At 43.8% G+C, this 25,185-nt stretch overlaps 1 protein-coding gene across 7 annotated transcripts in view; it reads left to right on the top strand.

The window, feature by feature from the left end:
• The window catches only part of DAP3 (death associated protein 3), a 133,813-nt gene extending 110,607 nt beyond the window's left edge, over nucleotides 1-23,206 (top strand). For all 7 annotated transcript variants that reach the window (XM_055361577.2, XM_055361566.2, XM_019024015.4 and 4 more), the window contains 11 exons: nucleotides 1,803-1,925; nucleotides 6,277-6,378; nucleotides 10,173-10,281; nucleotides 10,719-10,811; nucleotides 12,401-12,531; nucleotides 13,835-13,915; nucleotides 14,001-14,159; nucleotides 16,152-16,211; nucleotides 16,739-16,828; nucleotides 21,612-21,729; nucleotides 22,834-23,206. In XM_055361577.2, coding sequence (XP_055217552.2) covers nucleotides 1,803-1,925; nucleotides 6,277-6,378; nucleotides 10,173-10,281; nucleotides 10,719-10,811; nucleotides 12,401-12,531; nucleotides 13,835-13,915; nucleotides 14,001-14,159; nucleotides 16,152-16,211; nucleotides 16,739-16,828; nucleotides 21,612-21,729; nucleotides 22,834-22,919 — 1,152 coding nt within the window. In that variant the 3' untranslated portion in view covers nucleotides 22,920-23,206. The remainder of the gene's footprint in view (nucleotides 1-1,802; nucleotides 1,926-6,276; nucleotides 6,379-10,172; nucleotides 10,282-10,718; nucleotides 10,812-12,400; nucleotides 12,532-13,834; nucleotides 13,916-14,000; nucleotides 14,160-16,151; nucleotides 16,212-16,738; nucleotides 16,829-21,611; nucleotides 21,730-22,833) is intronic.
• Nucleotides 23,207-25,185: the final 1,979 nt, after the last annotated feature.

Raw genomic sequence — 25,185 nt, 5'->3', positions numbered from 1 at the left:
CTATCTCAAAAAAAAAAAAAAAAAAAACCCACAAAAAGCTGCTTGGTGAGCCAGGTACAGTGGCTCACACCTATCATCCCAGCACTTTGGGAGGCCGAGGCAGGAGGATCGCGTGAGCGCAGGAGTTGGAGAGCAGCCTGGGCAACATAGCAAGACCCTGTCTACAAAAAAATTAAAAAAATTAGCTGGGTATAGTGGCATGCACCTGTAGTCCCAGCTACTTGGGAGCCTGAGATGGGAGCATGGCTTGGGCCTGGGAGTTTGAGACTACAGTGTGCCGTGATCGTGCCACTGCACTCCAGCCTGGGTGACAGAGCAAGACCCTGTCTTAAAAAAAAGAGAGAGAGTGAGAAGCTGCTTGGTGAGACTATAAAATACTGGTAGCTTTCATATGATAACCTATTTATTAAGCAACTCCCTTATTACACTATCCATTATATTTCTGTTCTCTTGCTTCTCCTGGCTGCATTCCCTAATCTTTTCCTCATAACACATCTTTTCACTTTCTACATAAGGTTTGTTATCCTTAAGCTCAGTTTTGGGGTTTTTCACTTACCATTTTGTTAGATTTGTCTACCGAAATCCGCCCCCTTCCCCTCCCTGTTGGTTCAGAGGTTTCAGTGTACAGTTCACTGAGTTACCTATAGAGCAGTTTGCTTTCACTTGGCTGTGTATTTGACATACTCCCTTATTACATGTCTCTAATGAAAGATCCTTTATTCCAGGGCACAATTAGCAGGAAAATTGTTACAGGGCATGTAATTATAGCTGTCACATAGTGAGGAGCATTGCACTGATCCCCTGATAACTGAGGTGACTGACAGAGAATGAGAATTACACAGTTTTGACAACCATTCATCGCTTGTGCAAGCGCATTAAAAGAGCTTTCCTGCTTCAAGTTTGCTAATGGCTATGCTATGTATGCTCCTGAATAATCTCTGACAGAATTGTTTGTTTCCATATAGGACAGACCCCTGATAAGGCAATACACAGACTGGAACAGATACAGAATATGAATAATGTCATTGGACTTAGTGAATTTTAAATAATAACAGGGATCCTTTTTACATAGAAGAAAAATGTTGCCAGGCGCGGTGGCTCACGCCTGTAATCCCAGCACTTTGGGAGGCAGAGGCGGGCGGATCATGAGGTCAGGAGATCGAGACCATCCTGGCTAACACAGTGAAACCCCACCTCTACTAAAAATACAAAAAATTAGCCGGGTGTGGTGGCGGGCGCCTGTAGTCCCAGCTACTCGGGAGGCTGAGGCAGGAGAATGGCGTGAACCCGGGAGGCGGAGCTTGCAGTGAGCCGAGATCGCGCCACTGCACTCCAGCCTGGGCGACAGAGCGAGACTCCGTCTCAAAAAAAAAAAAGAAAAACGTATGTTAGTGACATCCCTGTTGCAGACATGGCTCACCTTCTCGGTGTTTTGGCAAGCATAAAAAGTTTGATGGGCCAGGTGTGGTGGCTCAAGCCTGTAATCCCAGCATTTTGGGAGGCAGAGGCGGGCGGATCACCTGAGTTCAGGAGTTCAAGACCAGCCTTGCCCATATGGTGAAATCTTGTTTCTACTAAAAATATAAAAAATCAGCTGGGTGTGGTGGCGCATGCCTGTAATCCCAGTTACTCAGGAGGCTGAGGCAGGAGAATCACTTGAACCTGGAAGGCGGAGGTTGTAGTGAGCCTGAGATCACGCCATTGCACTCCAGCTTGGGCAACAAGAGCGAAACTCGATCTCAAAAAAAAAAAAAAAAAAAAAGTTTGATAACCCCGTAACACTGAAATGGTTTCTCTTATAGTTGGACCCTGGGCGTTTTTTACACATGGGGACCCAGGTTCGCCAAAGCATTGCTGCTCACCTAGATAACCAGGTTCCAGTCGAGAGTCCGAGAGCTATTTCCCGCACCAATGAGAATGACCCGGTGAGTTACTAATATGTATATGGGGTTTCTCAGGGCTTATGATTTGTGTTCCTGTCCTCATTTTGCATAGGAAAACTGAAACTGAAAGAAGCTTAGTAGATTTGCATTTACTCAGATAGTGCACCTGAGATCGCACTCTGAAACCCAGATTCTCCCTGTCCCTGTCTGATACTGTGGTAACATACACTGGCCAGCTCGGTCTATATCAGTTCCCATGTAATCTCTACTAGTGAATTCACCTAGTTCCACGGATTTTGCTGAGCATAGAGTTGTCGAATACTCAATACTTACTAAGTTTAATTTCTTACAGGGTAAGTTTACCAATTATTATTGCTTATATTATGTGTTGGGTGACAGACTTTTTCTTAAAGGACCATGTAGTGAATATTTCAGGCTGATGGACTGAGATGATCTGTCACAAGTACTCAACTCTGCCATAAACAAATGGGTGTGAACATGTTCCAGTAAAACTCTATTTACAAAACAGGTGCCCAGCCATAACTTAACAAACTCTGGTATGGAGAGTACTAAAGAAATTAAACTACTTGCCCACAATTTTCTACCAGGGCAGGTTCAGAACCCAATTTTTCTAATAACCAATCTGGTGCTATTTTGCAGTTTTGTAAGTGGATTTCCTAGGGTCTGGAGAGGGAACTAACTTGATTTGTTGTGAGAAGAGCAGCATTTAAAGTGAATTTTGTCTGCAGAAGCCAGGATTCCAGCAGTATCTAGTGTTGCATTTTCTAGTCCAGTTCCCTATTAGACTGGATATTGATTTCTTTTTGTTGCTGCCTCTCATAAATGAAATTAATTTGTGGTGTGTGCTGTAATGTTAGGAACCAATAGCTTTCTTTCCCTGCCCCTACCCTCTGAGTCTTCCCATCTTAATATAGTCTGTGTGGAAAGAAAAAGTAAACACCCATTACCCAAAACATGATCTCAGCAGGGTGTGTTTTAAATATATCTCTAGCCTTTGGCCATGCGGGGTGGCTCACAACTGTCATCCTAGCACTTTGGGAGGCCGAGGCAGGAGGATCACTTGAGGTCAGGAGTTCTAGACCAGCCTAGCCAACATGGCGAAAGCCTGTCTCTACTAAAAATACTAAAATTAGCTGGGTGTGGTGGTGGGCACCTGTAATCCCAGCTACTCAGGAGGCTGAGGCAGGAGAATTGCTTGAACCCAGGAGGCAGAAGTTGCAGTGAGCCAAGATCGCGCCTCTGCACTCCAGCCTGGGCAAGAGAGCAAGACTCTGTCTTAAAAAGTATATATATATGGCTCAGTGAGGTGGCTCATGCCTGTAATCCCAGCATTTTGGGAGGCCAAGGCAGGTGGATCATGAGGTCAGGAGACTGAGACCATCCTGGCTAACACAGTGAAACCCCATCTCTACTAAAAATACAAAAAAAAAATTAGTTGAGCATGGTGGCGGGTGCCTGTAGTCCTAGCTACTCGGGAGACTGAGGCAGGAGAATGGTATGAACCTGGAGGTGGAGCTTGCAGTGAGCTGAGATCGTGCTACTGCACTCCAGCCTGGGCGACAGTGCAAGACTCTGTCTCAAAAAAAAAAAAAGAAAGGATAGATAGATAGATAGATAGATAGATATAGATATAGATGCAGATATATATATATATACCATTCACCTATTTTCACAAACACAAAATGAAGTAGAATAAATGAATCAAGCCACTGAAGTGTCTTTTCAGCTTTCTCTGTAATTGCAGTCCTTTTATCTGCCAATTCCTCTGGGGTTTCTATGGAAACAGCAGCATGCAGCTGATCTTGTCACATGACTGGAGCATCTCTATAAACAGCACAGAAGAATCCAGATGGCAAGAATTGTCTTTGCTACCCCTACATCTACGGTTTACTTTGATGAGCAATTGGCTTCATTATTTGGGCCACCACTTTTATAGACATACTGGGTTTGAGGGCAGCAACCAGCATTCTTGGCTAAGATAAATGAGGCTGGGCACAGTAGCTTATGCCTGTAATCCCAGGACTTTGGGAGGCCTAGGTGGGAGGATCACTTGAGCTTAGGAGTTCTAGACTAGCCTAGGCAACATAGCAAGACCCTAACTCTAAAACAATTTTTTTTTTTTTTTTTTTTTTGAGACAGAGTTTCACTCATCTTGCCCAGGCTGGAGTGCAATGGCGCAGTCTCATCTCACTGCAACCTCCACCTCCTGGGTTTAAATGATTTTCCTGTCTCAGCCTCCCAAGTAGCTGTGATTACAGGCATCCACCACCATGCCTGGCTAAGTTTTGTATTTTTAGTACAGATGGGGTTTTACCATGTTGGCCAGGCTGGTCTTGAATTCCTGACCTCAGGCAATCCGCTCACCTTGGCCTCGTAAAGTGCTGGGATTATAGGCATGAGCCACTGCGCCCAGCCAAAAAAATTTTATTTTTCTTTCTTTTTTTTAGACGGAACCTTGCTCTGTCACCCAGGCTGGAGTGCAGTGGCGTGATCTTGGCTCCCTGCATCCTCCGCCTCCCGGGTTGAAGCAGTTCTCTGCCTCAGCCTCCTGAATAGCTGGGATTACAGGCGCCTGCCACCATGCCTGGCTAATTTTTTGTATTTTTTGTAGAGACAGGCTTTCACCCTCTTGGCCAGGCTGGTCTTGAACTCCTGACCTCATAATCCACCCGCCTTGGCCTCCCATAGTGCTGGGATGACAGGCATGAGCCACTGCACTCGGCCAAAAGTTTTTCAATTAGCAGTGCATAGTGGCATGCGCCTGTAGTCCCAGCTACTCGAGAGATTTAGGTACAAGGATCACTTGAGCCCAGGAGGTCAAGGCTATAGTCAGCTGAGATCAGGACACTGCACTCCAGTCTGGGCAACAGGCTTTCTCAAAACAATGGGAGATATCTTTTCCAGCTTTAAGAGATGAGTGGTCCAGGCGCAGTGGCTCACGCCTGTAATCCCAACACTGAGAGGCCAAAGTGGGAGGATCACTTGAGCTCAGGAGTTCAAGACCAACCTGGGCAACATAGCAAGACCTCATCTCTACCAAAAAAGTAAAAAAGTGAGCCAGGTGTAGTGGTGCACACCTGTGGTCCCAGCTACTTGTGAGGCTGAGGCGGGAGGATCTCTTGAGCCTGGGAATTGGAGGCCTCAGTGAGCCGTGATTGTACTACTGCATTCCAGCCTGGTAAACCGAGCAAGATCTTGTCTCAAAAAAAAAAAAGACATAAAGTCCGGGTGCAGTGGCTCACGCCTGTAATCCTAGCACTTTGGGAAGCTGAGGCAGGTGGATCACTTGAGGTCGGGAGTTCAAGACCAGCCTGTCTTTACTAAACATGGAGAAACCCTGTCTCTACTAAAAATACAAAATTAGCCAGGCACATGCCTGTGATCCTATCTACTTGGGAGGGTGAGACAGGAGAATTGGTTGAACCCGGGAGGCGGGGGTTGTGGTGAGCCAAGATCGCGCCACTACACTTCAGCCTGGGCAACAAGAGTGAAACTCCATCTCAAAAAAAAAAAACAAAACAAACAAACCAAAAAAAACACATAAAGACATGAGTGAATAGCAGGCCTTATCCAATTTTCAAAGTCTTGGTCACAGATAAAAAGACAAGGCTGGGCTAGGCGCTGTGGCTCATGCCTGTAATCCCAGCACTTTGGGAGGTCGAGGTGAGCGGATCACGAGGTCAAGAGATCAAGACCATCCTGGTCAACATGGTGAAATCCCGTCTCTACTAAAAATACAAAAATTAGCTGGGCGTGGTGGCGCGTGCCTGTAGTCCCAGATGCTCGGGAGGCTGAGGCAGGAGAATCTCTTGAACCCGGGAGGCGGGGGTTGCAGTGAGCCGAGATTACACCATTGCACTCCAGCCTGGGTGACAGAGTGAGACTCCGTCTCAAAAAAAAAAGAAGACAAGGCTGGGCAAGATGGCTCACCCTGTAATCGCAGCATTTTGGGAGGCTGAGGCAGGCAGATCACCTGAGGTCAGGAGTTTAAGACCAGCCTGGCCAACATGGTGAAACCCCGTCTCTACTAAAAATACAAAAATTAGCCGGGTGCGGTGGCATATTGTAATGCCAGCTACTGGGAGGCTGAGGTAGGAGAATTGCTTGTACCCAGGAGGCGGAGGTTGCAGTGAACTAAGATCGCACCATTGCACTCCTGCCTGGGTGATAAAAGTAAAACTCCATTTTAAAAATAATATATATATATATGTATGTGTATATATATATATGTATGTATGTGTATATATATATGTATGTATGTATGTATATATATACACATATTCATACATATATACACACACATATATAAGACAAAAAAGAAAGTCTTGGTCACTTTGTCACCATTATACCTGTTTGCACTCTTATTTCCTAGGCCAAGCATGGGGATCAGCACGAGGGTCAGCACTACAACATCTCCCCCCAGGATTTGAAGACTGTATTTCCCCATGGCCTTCCTCCTCGCTTTGTGATGCAGGTGCTCAAGACAGGGAATGGAATTGGAGGGAGCCCAGAATACAAGCTGCTGCTAGCAAAGGGGTGGGGCTAAATGAGAAGAAAATTTGAAAAGATGAAATTTAATCTGAAAAACAGAAATTCATGTGTTGATTACCTTTTGTGACTAGTACAATTACTTTAAGCTCATGTTTAAACAATATTGATGTTTTCCTCCTTGTATAGCCCAAGAAGATTCCAGTAATTTCAGCATCAAATAATTGTTTTAAATGAACTTAAAATTTGCCTTGGCAAAATATCATGAAAATAGTTAATATGCTGCACAAAAGCAAAATCATAGTACACTCCTGAGCTAAACAGAAGCAATATTTTGATTAGATGCATTGGTTTTTATTCTCTTGTGGATTTTGTGAAAATGTTATCAAACTTGCCTGTGCAGGTGAGTTTTAGCATGCGAGCCAGAGGATCTCATTTCTTTAGTGTGGTTTATTTTGGGAAATTAGATGAATAATAAGGGCATAACAGGCCGGGCGCTATGGCTCACGCCTGTAATCCCAGCTGCACTTTGGGAGGCCAAGGTGGAAGGATCACTTGGGCCCAGGAGTTCGAGACCAGTCTAGGCAACATAGGGAGACCTGTCTCTACAAAAATTAAAAATTAAAAATTAGCTGGGCATGATGCACACCTGTAGTCGCAGCTACTCAGGTGGCTGAGGTTGGAGGATCGGTTGAGCTCAGGAGGTGAGGGCTTCAGTGAGCCATGATTGCACCACTGTACCCCAGCCTGGGCAACAGAGCAAGACCTTATCTCAAGCATAAAATAAAATAAGGTATAACAGGCCAGGCAAGGTAGTTTATGCCTGTAGTCTCAGCACTTTGGGAGGTGAAGGTGGGAGGATTGTTTGAGCGCAGGAGTTCAAGACCAGCTGGGCAATATAATGAGACTGTATCTTTATTTAGAAAAGAAAAACATGGGCAACCTTCTCGGGTCCCCTTCCACACTGTGGAAGCTTTGTTCTTTTGCTCTTCTCAATAAATCTTGCTGCTGCCCACTCAAAAAAAAAGAAAAACATTTAGTCATGTGTGGTAGCTGCTTAGGAGGCTGAGGCAGGACGATGGCTTGAGCCCAGGAGTTCAGGCTGCAGTGAGCTACCATAGTGCCACGGCACTCCAACTCGGACAACAGAGTGAGACCCTGTCTCCAAAAAACAATTTTAATTAAAAAAAATTTTGTTGTTGTTGTTAAGATTGGAAATGGGACACAACCAGAAGAAATCATCTGCAGTGGCACCTTAAACTGTTCCAAGACATACACAGTACAATGTTTATTCAGCTTCAGAGCTGTGAGGTTCTATCTTTAATTAACTATTTGAAGTTGTTTTCAGACTGGCTTAACCAACAATGCTCTGGAAGAACTTACAGGTTCTTTTCATAATTTTCATTTACATGAAGGCCTACTTCCTCACCATTGTTTGTGGATATTAGCATTGTCATACTGCCTAATATGACTTTTTTTTTTTTTTAAATACTGCTCCTTTTGGAGCAGACCTAACTCATGGACAGTGTGCCCAGGGTAGCTGACTTTATTTTATCACTATTATTTTAATTATAGAGACAGGGTCTCACTCTGACAACCAGGCTGGAGTACAGTGGCGTGACCACAGCCCACAGCACACTCTACATCTCTGACCTCCTGGGCTCAAGCGATCCTCCTGTATTGGCATCTCAAAGTGCTGGGATTACAGGTGTGAGCCACAGCTCCCAGCCCTGATGTGACTTTTTTTTGAAATGGAGTTTCACTTTTGTCGCCCAGGCTGAAACGCAGTGATGCGATCTCAGCTCACTGCAACCTACGCCTCCTGGGTTCAAGTGATTCTCCTGCCTCAGCCTCCCAAGGAGCTGGGATTACAGGTGCTCGCCACCACGCCTGGCTAATTTTTATAGTTTTAGTAGACATGGGGATTTGCCATATTGGCCAGGCTGGTCTCCAACTCCTAACTTCAGGTGATCCACCTGCCTTGGCCTCCCAAAGTGCTGGGATTACAGGCATGAGCCACCACGCCCAGCCAACATTTGTTTTAATACCTTTATCGTGTTTTTTTGAACATTGAACCTTCCATTAAATTTGGAATTGCCTGTCAAATCCTACACCAATTCAATTGTTTTGTTAGGATTTCTTTTAAAAATATCAACACTGGCTGGGTACAATGGCTCACGCCTGTAATTCCAGCACTTTGGGAAGCTGAGGTGGGCAGATTACTTAAGGCCAGGAGTTCAAGATGAGCCTGGCCAACATGGTGAAACTCCATCTCTACTAAAAATACAAAAATTAGCTGGGCGTGGTGGCACACGCCTGTAGTCACAGCTACTTGTGAGGCTGAGGCAGGAGAATCGCTTGAACCTGGGAGGCGGAGGTTGCAGTGAGCTGAGATCGTGTCACTGCACTCCAGCCTGTGCGACAGAGCGAGACTCTGTCTCAAAAAAAAAAAAATTAACACTATTTTAGTTATACTTACAAACAGTATTTGTTAGATATTCTTATTAGTAGACACATTTTAATATTTTCTTTGCAAATCAGTTTCACACACATTAGTGCTTCCCAAATTTCCCACCAAAGTATTCTGGTAGCAAAAGGGGAATTGAACTCTGAAAGGTTAGTATGCTAGAGGTATGAGGTATGGATGGCCTTAGAGTTGTGAGGCAGCTGGTCACACCTGCCCCTGAGCCACCATGTATTTAGTTCTAGAGAAAAAAGTCTAAATGGTTAAAGTAATAAAAATAAATTATAGGCCAGGTGCGGTGGCTCACGCCTATAATCCCAGCACCTTGGGAGGCTGAGGCGGGTGGATCATGAGGTCAGGAGTTCGAGACCAGCCTGACCAACATGGTGAAAGCCTGTCTCTACTAAAATTACAAAAATCAGCCTGCCATGGTGGTGGCACCTGTAATCCCAGCTACTGAGGAGGCGAGGCAGAAGAATTGCTTGAACCCCGGAGGCGGAGGTTGCAGTGAGCCGAGATCGCACCACTGCACTCTAGCCTGGGTGACAGAGTGAGACTCTGTCTCAAAAAAAAAAAAAAAAAAAAATTAACTAAAAATAAATTTTAGGCCAGGCGCAGTGGCTCACGCCTGTAATCCCTGCACTTTGGGAGGCCGAGGCGGGGGTGTCACCTGAGGTCGGGAGTTTGAGACCAGCCTGACCAACAAGGAGAAACTCCTTCTGTACTAAAAATACAAAATAGCCGGGCATGGTGGTGGGTGCCTGTAATCCCAGCTACTCGGGAGGCTGAGGCAGGAGAATCTCTTGAACTGGGAGGCAGAGGTTGTGGTGAGCCGAGATCGTGCCATTGCACTCCAGCCTGGGCAACAAGAGTGAAACTCCGTCTCAAAAAAAAAAAAAAGAAAAAAATTTAAAGAGTTAATGTTTATTGAATTATTAACTTGTGTCAGAAATTTTAAGCATTTTTCTATATGCTTTCCATATTTACAGTGGCCCTAAGTGGTATACGTAATTTTGTTATGAGATATATCAATTATTTATAGATTTCAGCTGAGATAGAATATATGCTTCAGTAACAGGAATAATCAAAAGCTGACTATCATGTTACTTAGTGCGGAATAATGTATTTCAGTTTTTAGCTAAGTTATATGGATAGATTTTCAAACTCAGTACCAACCCAGCTTCTCCTAACTGAATAAATTAGAGGCATGCAATCTGATGGTCTTGGTTGCCACTTTAGGCAGAGTATATATATACCACACCCCACCCACTCCTTCCACACCCCACCCACTCTTTCCTTCTTTCCTACTTTATCAGGTGAAGACATTCAGTGAAGCTTGCCTGATGGTAAGGAAACCAGCCCTAGAACTTCTGCATTACCTGAAAAACACCAGTTTTGCTTATCCGGCTATACGATATCTTCTGTGTATCCTTTCCTGTCTGCGTGGACCCTCATGAACCAATGCTTTCTCCCCTCAAATAAGGCAACAGAAGAAATGAAAAAAAGTACTGTTGAGGCCGGGCACGGTAGCTCACACCTATAATCCCAGGAGTTTGGGAAGCCGAGGTAGGCGTATCGCCTGAAGTCAGGAGTTCAAGACCTGCCTGGCCAACATGGCGAAACCCCGCATTTACTAAAAATGCAAAATATTAGCCGGGTGTGGTAGCGTGCACCTGTAATCCCAGCTACTTGGGAAGCTGAGGCAGGAGAATCGCTTGAACCCGGGAAGCGGAGGTTGCTGTGAGCTGATATCAAGCCACTGCTCTCCAACCCCGTCTCAAAAAAACAAAACAAAGCATAACTACTGTTCACAGTACAAGTGATCCTTCCAGTCATGTTTTCTTTAACAACATATACTTTAGATGGAGAGAAGGGAACAGGAAAAACCCTAAGTCTTTGCCATGTTATTCATTTCTGTGCAAAACAGGACTGGCTGATACTACATATTCCAGATGGTAAGAACTTCCTGTTGTTTCTTCTGTCTGTTAGGTTTAGTTATCCTGTTACTGTGGTAGCCTTGCAGCTTTAATTTTCTTTTCTTTTCTTTTCTTTTTTTTTTTTTTTGAGATGGAGTTTCGCTCTTGTCGGCCAGTCTGGAGTGCAGAGGCGCAATCTCAGGTCACTGCAACCTCCGCCTCCCAGGCTCAAGAGATTCTCCTGCCTCAGCCTCCCAAGTAGCTGGGATTACAGGCGCCCACCACACCACCACGCCCAGCTAATTTTTTTTTTTTTTTTTTTTTTTTTTGAGACGGAGTCTTGCTCTGTCGCCCAGGCTGGAGTGCAGTGGCACGATCTCAGCTCACTGCAAGCTCTGCCTCCCGGGTTCACACCCTTCTTCTGCCTCAGCCTCCTGAGTAGCTGGGACTACAGGCGCCCGCCACCATGCCCGGCTAATTTTTTTTGTATTTTTAGTAGAGACAGGGTTTCACCATGTTGGCCAGGCTGGTCTCGAACTCCTGACTTCAGGTGATCCACCTGTCTCGGCCTCCCAAAGTGCTGGGATTACAGGCATGAGCCATTGCACCCGGCCTCAGCTTTACTTTCCTAACAGGGATCTGATAGCTAAAGGAAAAGCCTTTGCCAGTCACGATGGCTCAAACCTATAATCCCAGCACTTTGGGAGGCTGAGGCTGGAATATTGCTTAGAGCCCAGGAGGAGGCTGCAGTGAGCTGTGATCGCACCACTACACTCTAGCGTGGGCAACAAAGCAAGACCCTGTCTCAAAAAAAAAAAAAAGAAGAAGAAGAAAAGCCTTTACTCCAGATGTAGAGCAGTCTGAGCTCATCCATCATGATTTCTTCGTGATATTACTGCCAAGCAGATTACAAGGTGAAGTCAATGTGACAAAAGGAAATTGGGCTAAAAGCTTCCTAAAGACTTTTGATGCTAAGCAGTCCTTCTTTTGATATTTAATACCCATGGATATAAACTTCTGCCTTAGAGGTCGCCGTGGAGTTTTGTTTTGTTTTGTTTTGTTTTGTTTTTGCCATCTGTTAACAGTCCTGAGTACCCATAGAGCCTTTTACTATTTATCAGCATTCTAGAGTTGTCAGTATGGATTGTCAAAACTTGGATTTGTTTCTTTTTTGTTCAGTGTTGTGTGCATCCACATTTTCTTTCTTTTTCAAACAACCCTGCTTATGTAACATCCACATTTTCTGACTTACCTTTCAAACCTGCCAGAAAGCAGAAGTGATATTTAATACACTTGGTATGTTTTATATATTGATTCTAATGATAATGTTTAGTCTAAGATGGACCTGACAAGGCCAGGCATAGTGGTTCAACAGCACTTTGAGAGGCTGAGGCAGGATGATTGCCTGAGCCTAGGAGTTCAAGGTTACAGTGAACTGTGATCACATCCTGCCTTCTAGCCTGGGTGACAGAGCAAGACCCTGTCTCAAAAAAAAAAAAAAAAAGAAAAGAAAAGAAATATATATGAGAAACTAAAGTCATTTCCCATAACTTAAAAGAGGCATAGAATATTTCGAGTTGAATACAGTTTCTGCCTGGCTTGTTTTCTTCTGCCTCTTTTTTTTAAAGCTCATCTTTGGGTGAAAAATTGTCGGGATCTTCTGCAGTCCAGCTACAACAAACAGCGCTTTGATCAACCTTTAGAGGCTTCAACCTGGCTGAAGAATTTCAAAACTACAAATGAGCGCTTCCTGAACCAGGTGACTAGACTCCCAGAAGTTGAGTGCTAGGTAGTCCTTACATGGATTCTTTGTGCCCTGAGTACCAATAGACTATGGAGAACTGATACTGGCGTTGGAATAACTGTATCATTTTTAATTTCTTTCATACGTTTTGCTCACAGTGGACTCATAACTTGAAACTCATTTATCCATGTGAAATAAATAGGCAACAGTAAGTTGTTCCCATTTTGTGGGTAGCAAAGTGAAATCCAGTTGATTCATTGACTTTTCAAGGTACAGCCTCCAATCCCTCGCAAGCACATTTCCAACTACATGATTTTCTCCAGACAGTATCTTTTTAGGGAACCAGAAATGTATTGGAAAAATTCTTCTTTACCCTGGTGATTCTTAGATACCCTGTCTAGACCAGGGGCCTTCAACTCTGGATATAAAGCAGAGTCACCTAAGAGCTTGTTAAAAATGCAGATACCAGAGTCTCATTCTGGACATTTTCATCAGAATCCCTTATGTATGTTTCTTCAAGGCTCCAAGCAGAAATGGATTAGAAAGCATTCACTTTGGTCAGGCACAGGGGCTCACACCTGTAATGTCAGCACTTTGGGAGGCCAAGGCAGGCGGATCACCTGAGGTCAGGAGTTCAAGATGAGCCTGGCCAACATGGTGAAACCCCATCTCTACTAAAAATACAAAAATTAGCCGGGTGTGGTGGTGCACGCCTGTAGGCCCATCTATTCAGGAGGCTGAGGAAGGGGAATCTCTTGAACCTGGGAATCAGAGGTTGCAGTGAGCCGAGATAGTGCCATTGTACTCCAGCCTGGCTAACAGAGTGAGATATGGTCTCAAAAAAAAGATAAAAGAGGTCAGGCGTGTGGCTCAGACATGTAATTCCAGCATTTTGGGAGGCCGAGGTGGGCAGATCACCTGAGGTCAGGAATTCTAGACCAGCCTGGCCAACATGGCGAAACCCCATCTCTACTAAAAATACAAAAATTAGCCAGGTGTGGTGACACACGCCTGAAATCCCAGCTACTTGGGAGGCTGAGGCAAGAGAATCCCTTGAACCTGGGAGGTGGATGTTGCAGTGAGCTGAGATGCTGCCACTGCACTTCAGCCTGGGTTACAGAGAAAGAAGCTGTCTCAAAAAAAAAAAAAAAAGAAGAAAAGAAAGCATTCACTTCTACATTGAGGTCTCTTACAGAACCTGAACAATAGATTAAAATGAACTCCTGTTAACCTTAGCCTCCAACCTTTTCAAGGGATGGTTTCACCCTTAGGCCAAGTAGCCTTTTTTTTGGTTTTTATTTTCTTTGCTTGCTTTTAGATAAAAGTTCAAGAGAAGTATGTCTGGAATAAGAGAGAAAGCACTGAGAAAGGGAGTCCTCTGGGAGAAGTGGTTGAACAGGTATAAGAAAAAACACTGAATGTGTAACATGCGATAACAAGAGAAGGCCTCTGGTAGCACTACAATCCACTGTCTCTCCCAATAGGGCATAACACGGGTGAGGAACGCCACAGATGCAGTTGGAATTGTGCTGAAAGAGCTAAAGAGGCAAAGTTCTTTTGGTATGTTTCACCTCCTAGTGGCCGTGGATGGAATCAATGCTCTTTGGGGAAGAACCACTCTGAAAAGAGAAGATAAAAGCCCGGTAGGAAAACTGGGTGTCTCTATCTTGTTTCTCTGATTTCTGATTCCATCAGTATGGAGGCTGGGTCTTAGCCTTGTAGACCATGCAATATGTTTTCTTGCCCTAGGAATATTTGAAGATAAACAGTAAAGAGCTGGGTGCAGTGGCTTACGCCTGTAATCCCAGTGGCTCATGAGGCTGAGGTGGGAGGATCGCTTGAGGCCAGGAGTTCAAGACTAGGATGGGCACTATAGCAAGGCCCCTGCCCCTAAAAAAATAAGAAATTAGCCGGTAGCCGGCATGGTGGCACACGCCTGCAGTCACCGCTACTGGAAGGCTGAGGCCAGAGGATCACTTGAGCCCTGGAGTTCAAGGTTGTAGTGTGGCATGATTGCAACACTGCACACCAACCTGGGTGACAGAGTGAAATCCTGTCTCTTAAAAAATATATATATGGCTGGGCGCAGTGGCTCATGCCTGTAATCCCAGCACTTGGGGAGGCTGAGGCGGGTGGATCACCTGAGCTTGGAGTTCGAGACCAGCCCGACCAACATGGAGAAACCCATCTCTACTAAAAATACAAAATTAGCCGGGCATGGTGGTGCATGACTGTAATCCCAGTTACTCGGGAGGCTGAGGCAGGAGAATCGCTTGAACCCAGGAGGCGGAGGTTGCAGTGAGCCAAGATTGCCATATATATATATTCATATATATGTATATATACACACATATATATTCATATATGTATATATACACACATATATTCATATATATTTATATATACATATATTCATATATGTATTCATAATATATGAATATACCTATATGTTCATATATGTATATATAATATTCATATATGTATATATACGTATATATGCACACATACATATTCGTATATGTATATGCACACATACATATTTGTATATGTATATGTACACATACATATTCGTATATATATATGTGAAGATAAATAGCAAGGCCTGGTGTGATGGCTGATGCCTGTAATCCCAGCACTTTTAGGAGGCCAAGATGGGTGGTTTGCTTGAGTCCAGGAGTTTGGAGTTTGAGGTCAGCCTGGGCAGCACAGTGAAACCCTGTCTCTACAAAAAATATAAAAAACTAGCTGGGCATGGTGGTTTGCACCTGTATGTAGCTCCAGCTACTTGGAAGGCTGAGATGGGAGGATGGCTTGAGCCCAAGAGGCAGAGCCCGCAATGAGTGGAGATCATGCCACTGCATTCCAGGCTGGGCAACAGAATGAGACTGTCTCAAAAAAATAAAAAAAAAGAAAAGATAAACAGTAAAACAGAATCAGAGGAGGAGGTAATGGCAAGAGTTCCACTATTCATTGAAAACTAAGGGAGTATGTTGAGGAAAGAGAATGACAGCAGAAGCTATGTTTTCTTTCTTAATTTTTTTCTGTCTTTTGATTCTTTTTTCAAAATGAGTCTAGATGGTCTAAGCAGAGGAGATCAGAAGCATCAAAATGGGGCTGGTTTGGGGCGGTGGGTGTTTTTCTCAGTGACTGTCAATCTCCAGAAGCATGGCAGTTCTAGGGCCAGAGGCTATGTGGCGTATCCTAGAGGGAGTACCTTCAGGTATACAATTATGTCTTAGTTGAGGGTTTTAAAAAAATTGTTGTCGCCAGGCGCAGTGGCTCATGCTTGTAATCCCAGCACATTGGTAGGCCGAGGTGGGCGGATCACAAGGTCAGGAGTTTGAGACCGTCCTGGCTAACATGGGGAAACTCTGTCTCTACTAAAAATACAAAAAATTAGGCGCCGGTGGCGCGCGCCTATAGTCCCAGCTACTCAGGAGGCTGAGGCAGGAGAATCGCTTGAACCCAGGAGGTGGAGGTTGCAGTGAGCCCAAATCGCGCCACTGCCCTCCAGCCTGGGCGACAGAGCAAGACTCTGTCAAAAAAAAAAAAAAAAAAATTGTTGTCAATTGTTTCAGGAGAACATCTAGGAAAGGCACGTGATGATCTCTTCTCTCTTTCTGTCCAATATGCAGATTGCCCCAGAGGAATTAGCACTTGTTCACAACTTGAGGAAAATGATGAAAAATGATTGGGTAAGTGCATATGATACCTCACACATTTCAGAAAGAAATGTATTATCATTTTAAACATGTTCTACTATTTCACTGCTAATACTTTACAGTCTCTTATTTTATGGACAGTAAGTTATTATGTCTTATTTAATTCCTGTATCTGTACCAAGTTAGAAATAAAGTCTGAATTAAAATCTATATATATATGGTTTATAATCTTTCCAAAGTAAGTTTATTCAAAACCATTTTATTTAAATATTGGCCTAATTTTATTTTGCTTGCAGACATTTAAAGTGTTTTTGTATCTCCTTACCATCTTTGGAAAAGAGTTTGAGACCCACAAATATGTCATGGTAAATTTAAAATCAGGTAGCAGTTTATTGTCAGAGCCAAATCTGGAATAACCAATTTAGTTGCCATTTAACTGTGCTAGACCACACTTTTGTAACACTGTATGCCCAAGAAAGAAAAAAAAATCTACAGATGATTAATGCAGTTTTCCATCCTTTTTAACTTTTTCCAGTTCAGCCTTTTCTCTTTTCTTTCAGCATGGAGGTGCCATTGTGTCGGCTTTGAGCCAGACTGGGTCTCTCTTTAAGCCCCGGAAAGCCTATCTGCCCCAGGAGTTGCTGGGAAAGGTCAAGTCAAAGGAAAATTTGTTTCTACAAATTTCTGTTTCTACAAATTTGTTTCTGTAAAATCCTGTTTACAGAAAAATATTTTTATTAATCTATTTATTTTGACATAATTTCAGACTTAGAGAAAAATCATATTCCTGTATGCCCTTCCCCTGGATTCCTAAAATATTAACTTGATCATTATTGCTTTATCCGTCTCCGTCTTTCTCCAGAGTTTCTTTTCTTTTTTTTTTTTTTTTTGAGACAGAGTCTTGCTCTGTCACCCAGGCTTGAGTGCAATGGCGCGATTTTGGCTCACTGCAACCTCCGCCTCCCGGGTTCAAGTGATTCTTCTGTCTCGGCCTCCTAAGTAGCTGGGATTACAGGCGTCCACTACCACGCCCAGCTAATTTTTTGTATTTTTAGTAGAGACGAGGTTTCACCATGTTGGCCAGGCTGGTTTCAAGCTCCTGACCTCAAGTGATCCGCCTACCTCAGCCTCCCAAAGTGCTAGGATTATAGGCGTGAGCCACGGCGCCTGGCCTTGATGCTTCTTTGTCTCCAAATAATGTCTCATTCCTAAAAACAAAGATACTCTAATATACCCTGAGCATAATTATCAAAGTCAGAAAATTGACATTGATATCATACTTTTACCTAATTGGTGGAATTTATTCTGATGTAGCCAGTTATCCCAGTATCTTTTATAGAAAAATAAATCCCAGATAATGTGTTACATTAAGTTGTCATGTCTCTGGCCGGGTGCGGTGGCTCATGCCTGTAATCCCAGCACTTTGGGAGGCCGAGGCAGGCGGATCATGAGGTCAGGAGATCGAGACCATCCTGGCTAACATGGTGAAACCCCGTCTCTACTAAAAATACAAAAAATTAGCCAGGCGTGGTGGCGCGTGGGTGTAGTCCCAGCTACTCAGGAGGCCGAGGTAGGAGAATCGCTTGAACCCGGGAGGTGGAGGTTGCAGTGAGCCGAGATTGCACCACTGCACTACAGTGTGGGTGACAGAGCGAGACTCCGTCTCAAAAAAAAAGAAAAAGTTGTCATGTCTCTTTGGTCTCCTTTAATCTGTGACAGTCTGTCAGTCTTTGTCATTTGAAATCTTAATCTTTATGTTTTTGGCATGTGCATGCCAGCTATTTTGTAGGTCACTTTTTGGGGTTGTCTGAGGTTTCCTCCTGAATAGAAGTGATGTTAGAAGTGATGACATGTCTGAGTGAGTGCATCCTATCAGGAGGCACATTTCTCCCATTACTGGTAATGATTTTGGAACTGTTAGCTGAGGTGTTGTCCATCTGGTTTCTCTTCAGTAAAGTTATTATTTTGCTTTGGAATTAATATGTATGTTGTAGAGATATACTTTGAGACTAGGTAAAGATCCTGTTACTTCTCAAACTTCCACCTACTGGTTTTAGTATCCATTACTTTAGTTATACCTGGCATGGAGCCTCCGCAGCTGGTATGGTCTTGTGGATTTTTATTTAATAGAATCTAAATCATTACTGTCACTTTTTATTTTGGTGCTCAAATCATCTTAGATTTGGCCATTAAAAATTCCTTCATTGGCCGGGTGTGATGGCTCACGTCTGTAATCCCAGCACTTTGGGAGGCCGAGGCGGGCGGATCACGAGGTCAGGAGTTCAAGACCAGCCTGGCCAATATGGTGAAATCCTGTCTCTACTAAAAATGTAAAAATTAGCCAGGTGTGGTGGTGCGCACCTGTAGTCCCAGTTACTCTGGAGGCTGAGGCAGAAGAATCGGTTGAACCCAGGAGGCGGAGGTTGCAGTGAACCAAGATTGTGCCATTACACTCCAGCCTGAGCCACAAAGCAAGACTCCGTCTCAAGAAAAACAAAAAACAAAAAAAAATTCCTCCATGGCCAGGCATGGTAGCTCACAGCTGTAATCACAGCACTTTGGGAGGCCAAGGCAGAAGGATCCCCTGAGCTCAGGAGTTTGAGACCAGCCTGGGCAACAAAGTGAGACCCCATCTCTACAAAAAAAATTTTAAAACTAGCTGGGCATGGTGGCATTCACCTGTAGTCACAGCTACTCTGGAGACTGAGGTGGGAGGATCGCTTGAGCCCGGGAGGTCAAGGCTGTAGTGGGCCCTGATTTTGCCAGTGTACTCCAGCCTGGGCAATAGAGTGCGGCCCTATCTCAACAGGAAAAAAAGCTCCTTCAGGCTAACTTCTATATCCTTTTAAAATGTCCCCATCATTATTTTTTTGGAGATAGGGTCTCACTCTGTCACCCAGGTTGTAGTGCAGTAGCACCATCATAGTTCACTGTAGCCTTGAGCACATGCCACCACACCCAGCACTGAATGTTGTCTTTTTCTTTTCTTTCCTTTTTTTTTTTTTAGAGGCATGGTCTTAACTATGTTGTTGCCTAGGGTGGTCTTGAACTGCTAGCCTCAGGCAATCCTCCCACCTCGGCCTCCTAAAGTGCTGGGATTACTGGCGTGAGCCACCATATCCAGCTCTTATCATTCTTTGACCACTTCTTTATTTTCTGTCATGAGAATATGTTCCAGACCCCTCTTATACTTCCCATGCCCAGCCCTGGAATCTCCATTTCTCCAAAGAGCATTGGCTTATTTTAGAGGAGACTGGTATTTAGCAACCAAGGCCTGAGTCCTAGGTATACTCACTGCTACTGAGGTGTCCTTTCTCCTAGGCCCTCACAGCAAAGTTCGTAAATAGATGTACGTACATACATGTATGTATGTATATGTGTGAACCATATGCATATACATGTTTATACACATCCACACACATCTGCGTTTGTTTCTCTAATCATATTAAAAAACTATGAGTTCCTACTAGTAGCCAATTCCATGCTACCATCACAGCAGTCATTGTACCCTTTCCATATCTGTAACTCTAATCTAAAATAATGAGAAATCTGCTGCCAGTAGCCATAGTATATTTACTTATTAGCTCAATACTAGAATATATGAAAAGTAGTTTCAGATTTGATAGCTCTCAGGCTGGGCGCGGTGGCTCATGCCTATAATCCCAGCACTTTGGGAGGCCGAGGTGGGCAGATCACGAGGTCAGGAGATCTAGACCGGCCTGGCCAACATGGTGAAACCCTGTCTCTACCAAAAAATGAAAAAAAAAAAAAAAAAAAATTAGCCGGGCGTGGTGGGGCGCCTATAGTCCCAGACAGATACTCCAAAGGCTGAGGTGGGAGAATCGCTTGACCCGGGGAGGCAGAGGTTGCAGTGAGCTAAGATGTGCCAATGCACTCCAGCCTGGGAGACAGTGAAAAAGAAAGAAAAAAATAAGTTCCTTCGGCCGGGCGCAGTGGCTCACACCTATAATCCCTGCACTTTGGGAGGCCAGGGCGGGCGGATCACCTGAGGTCAGGAGTTCAAGACCAGCCTGGCCAACATGATGAAATCCTGTCTCTACTAAAAATACAAAAAATTAGCTGGGCATGGTGGTGCAGGCATGTAATGCCAGCTACTCGTGAGACAGGAGAATCTCTTGAACCCAGGAGGCAGAGGTTGCAGTGAGCCGAGATTGTGCCATTGCACTCTAGCCTGGGCAACAGGAGCAAAACTCAGTCTCAAGAAAATGAAAAAAAAAAAAAGAAATACAGTTTGATTGCTTTATTTGTTTCCATTTGTTTTCCATCTAGCGTATTTTTTCCCATTATTTTTATTTCTTATTTTATTTGAGATGAAGTCTTGCTCTGTCACCCACGCTGGAGTGCAGTGGTGCAATCTCAGCTCACTGCAACCTCCACCTCCCAGGTTCAAGTGATTCTCCTGCCTCAGCCTCCCAAGTAGCTGGAATTACAGGCACGCATCACCATGCCTGGCTAATTTTTTTTTTTTTTTTTTTTTTTTTGAGATGGCGTCTTGCTCTGTCACCAGGCTGGAGTGCAGTGGCTTAATCTCGGCTCACTGCAACATCCACCTCCCGAGTTTAAGCAATTCTTCTGCCTCAGTCTCCCGACTAGCTGGGACGACAGGTGCATGCCACCACGCCCAGCTAATTTTTGTAATTTAGTAGAGATGGGGTTTCACCATATTGGCCAGGCAGGTCTTGAACTCCTGACCTCAGGCGATCTGCCCTCCTTGGCCACCCAAAGTGCTGGGATTACCAGCATGAGCCACCATATTCCTTTGAAAATATGAAACATTAACTTCGTTTCAAAAGCCAAAACTGTCCAAAATACTTACACACAATATGTGTGTGTGCGCGTGTATGTATGTGTATTCACACAAGTAGCATCCGCCTCCTCAAGCATTGCCTTTTGTGTGTGTGTAGACATGGTCTTACTCTGTCACCCATACTGTGACAGTATGTGTAGTGGAGCAATCGCAGCTCACTGCAATCTCAACCTCCCGGTCTCAAGCAATCCTCAGCCTCCCGAGTACCTGGGGCTAGAGGCACGCAGCACCACTCCTGGCTAATTTTTGTATTTTCTGTCGAGACAGGGTTTTACCACATGGCCCAGGCTCGTCTGGAACTCCTGGGCTCAAGCAATATGCCCATCTCAGCCTCCCAAGGTGCTGGGATTACAGGTGTGAGTCACTGTGCCCAGCCACCTCTTTTTAATATATAGTATTTGTGGCCACGTAGAGCACGAGTAGCCAGCCACCATATGTGGAGTCCATATGTGGAGTCCTGTATCAGGCAATGTTGCCAGAGAATGAGAAGTAGAGTTACATAGAAGAAAAACAAAGACCTTACCTTCAAAGTGCTTAAGTAGAGTCTGTCTGTCTGGTGCTTTGTCCCTTAACTAACATGTTTCCTGATCCTTTTTCTTCCCCAGGAAGGATTTGATGCCCTGGATCCCTTTATTCCCATCCTGGTTTCCAACTATAACCCAAAGGAATTTGAAAGTTGTATTCAGTATTATTTGGAAAACAATTGGCTTCAACATGAGAAAGGTCCATCATTTAGTTTTTTCCTATCAGGGCTTTGTGATCACAGTAGAATCCCACTCAGTCAGAGCCTTGATCTCTTCTTCCCTTAACAACAGCCTCTAATTTGTACTTCATCCTTTATCTTGACTTCTTTCTGGCTGATAAATGGTACAGAAAAGTGGGTGGGAGGCAGTTAAGGTTTAATTTACAAAAGAGATTTTATCCCTAAATTTTCCATGATAAAGAAGGGAACAAAGGCAACTCCATCCACTGGGCAGAATTTCCAGGTAATTGGGTTCCTGCCACATTCTCCTTATTGAATTTATTTATTCAATAGACTTCACTGGAGAGACTCATGCTGGGACACCCACAGAAAAATTCATACTGTGCAAGGGCTACTCCAGCACCTAAGTAAATCTTTGCCACACCTGTCCTAGTATATGTACAGAAATTAACTTTCAGCACTATATTTCATCTACTCTGACTGAAAGCATTCCAACTGTTCATTTATTTGCCCTTGACCTCACCTTTGAGTATGAGAGGGGATATAGAAGAAAAGCTAAGGCTGCTCTATCACTAGATAATAGAGTTAATAGTAATCGGAGGCCTGGTGCAGTGGCTCACACCTGTAATCTGCACTTTGGGAGGGCAAGGTGGGAAGACCACTTGATGTCGGGAGTTTGAGACCAGGCTAGGCAATATAGTGAGACCCCATCTCTATCGAAAAAAGCAAAAAAAAAAAAACAAAAAAAAAAAAACTATTTAGAATAGCTTATTAAAGGAGTACAGTGAAGAGTGTAAGACTAACTGTAGCATGTTAAGTTGGGATGCACAATAGACAGATTTCTAAGAGTTGGGAGATGTCACAAAATCCTGAAGTCCAGAAGACACTCTTGGAGTGGAGGGAGAGCTCCATGCTGGGTTGGAGGAGTAGACACAGAAAAGGAAGTAATGCATACAAAAGAAGAGTAGCTTGTTGGGGTGAGGGTCTAGAGGTAAGATCTCTTGGGAGATGATAATTACCTCAGAACGTAATTTGGATATGGTAGCCTCTGACTACACGATATTCTGGTGAACACAGTGCAGCAGGAGGAAACTGCCACTTACCTGTGTTTGTCTCCATTTTAGCTCCTACAGAAGAAGGGAAAAAAGAGCTGCTGTTCCTAAGTAATGCGAACCCCTCGCTGCTGGAGCGGCACTGTGCCTACCTCTAAGCCAAGGTCACAGCATGTGAGGAAGACAGTGGACATCTGCTTTATGCTGGACCCAGTAAGATGAGGAAGTCGGGCAGTACACAGGAAGAGGAGCCGGGCCCTTGTACCTATGGGATTGGACAGGACTGCAGTTGGCTCTGGACCTGCATTAAAATGGGTTTCACTGTGAATGCGTGACAATAAGATATTCCCTTGTTCCTAAAAACTTTATATCATTTATTGGATGTGGTTTTTCACATTTAAGATAATTATGGCTCTTTTCCTAAAAAATAAAATATCTTTCTAAACTGTTGTGTTAGATTAATAATATGGAAGGAGTCTTTAGATTGGCCAAATTGCATTTCTCTGATATTCCTCTTGTTGCAGGTCAGAAGAGATCAATTCTACAGAAATTTCCAGTGGTTCTGTTGAGGCTTTATGGAATTCAGCATGTCAAAATTCACAGCTGGCTGGGCACAGTGGCTCATGCCTGTAATCCCAGCACTTTGGAAGCCCAAGGCGGGCAGACTGCTTGAGTTCAGGAGTTTGCAACCAGCCTGGGCAACATGGTGAAAACCTGTCTCTACTAAAAATACAAAAATTAGCTGGGCACGGTGGCATGCGCCTGTAATCCAAGCTACTTGGGAGGCTGAGGCAGGAGAATTGCTTCAACTTGGGAGGCGGATGTTGCAGTGAGCCGAAATTGCACCACTGCACTCCAGCCTGGGCAACAGAGCAAGACTCCGTCTCAAAATAAATAAATAAATAAATAAATAAATAAATAAATGTATACTGTACTGTTTTACATGACAGACTTCAGCATCTAAGGATGTTGCTACCTGGGGGAAGTGGGATCCTGGAACGAATCCCACATAGGTATGAGGAATAACAATAATGGAAAATCAGGTATCTTCCCTTTCTCCCAGTGCTTTTCTAAAAGGAATTTCTGTTACCAAATCCTAGAGATGATACAATTCTACACAAATATATATATGGCCGGGCGTGGTGGCTCATGCATGTAATCCCAGCACTTTGGGAGGCCGAGGCAGGCTGATCACTTGAGGTCAGGAGTTTAAGACCAGCCTGGCCAACATGGTGAAACCCCGTCTCTACTAAAAATACAAAAAGTAGCCGGGGGTGGTGGCACATGCCTCTAATCCCATCTACTCGGGAGGGTGAGGCAGGAGGATCGCTTGAACCCAGGAGGTAGAGGTTGCAGTAAGCCGAGATCATGCCATTGCACTCCAGCCTGGGTGATTGATAGAGACTCTGTCTCAAAAGAATATATATATGTGTGTGTGTGTATATATACATATATATATGCATATCATATGTATATATATTATGTCTGTTATATGTATATATAATATATATTATGTATATTATGTTTATATTATGTTAAAATATATTATGTTTATATTAGTATTACTATTAATATGTTGTTAGATACATATTAAAAATATGTTTACTTTGATAGTAATATATTACTATCAAAGTAGTATACTAATAGGTTGTATATTATATATTGTATATGAGAATATATAGTATATTACTCATTGGGTCCTATATATGATGTATATGTATTATATACGTTATATATATTTGTATATATTTTATATATGTTATATATATAATATATTTTTAATTTATATTTATATATTTTTAAGAGACAGTCTTGCCCTGTCTCCCAGGCTGGAGTGCAGTGGCATGATCACAGCTCACTGCAGCCCCACCTCCTGGGTTCAATCAGTCCTTTTGCCTGAGCCTCCCTAGTAACTTGGGACCACAGGTGTGTGCTACCACACCTGGCTAATTTTTTAGTGTTCAGTAGAGACAGAATGTAGCTTGGTTTCCCAGGCTAGGCAATATGGCAAAACCTCAGAGTGAGACCCAATCTCTAATAAATAACTTGAACAAAATAGCTGCTAAATGTACACTAGAAACCATATTCCTTTTTCTTTTTTTCTTTTTTTTTTTTTTGAAACGGAGTCTCGGTCTGTCACCTAGGCTGTAGTGCAGTGGTGCGATCTTGGCTCACTGCAAGCTCTGCCTCCTGGGTTCACACCATTCTCCTGCCGCAGCCTCCCGAGTAGTTGGGACTACAGGCACCCGCCACCATGCCCGGCTAATTTTTTGAAATTTTAGTAGAGACAGGATTTCACCGTGTTAGCCAGGATGGTCTCAATCTCCTGACCTTGTGATCCACCCACCTCGGCCTCCCAAAGTGCTGGGATTACAGGTGTGAGCCACCGCGCCCAGCCTAGAAACCATATTCCTGATGATAATT

The sequence above is a fragment of the Gorilla gorilla genome, chromosome 1, assembly GCF_029281585.2.
Source record: "Gorilla gorilla gorilla isolate KB3781 chromosome 1, NHGRI_mGorGor1-v2.1_pri, whole genome shotgun sequence".
Lineage (NCBI taxonomy): Eukaryota > Metazoa > Chordata > Mammalia > Primates > Hominidae > Gorilla > Gorilla gorilla.
This window is presented reverse-complemented; position numbering and strand designations above follow the sequence as displayed.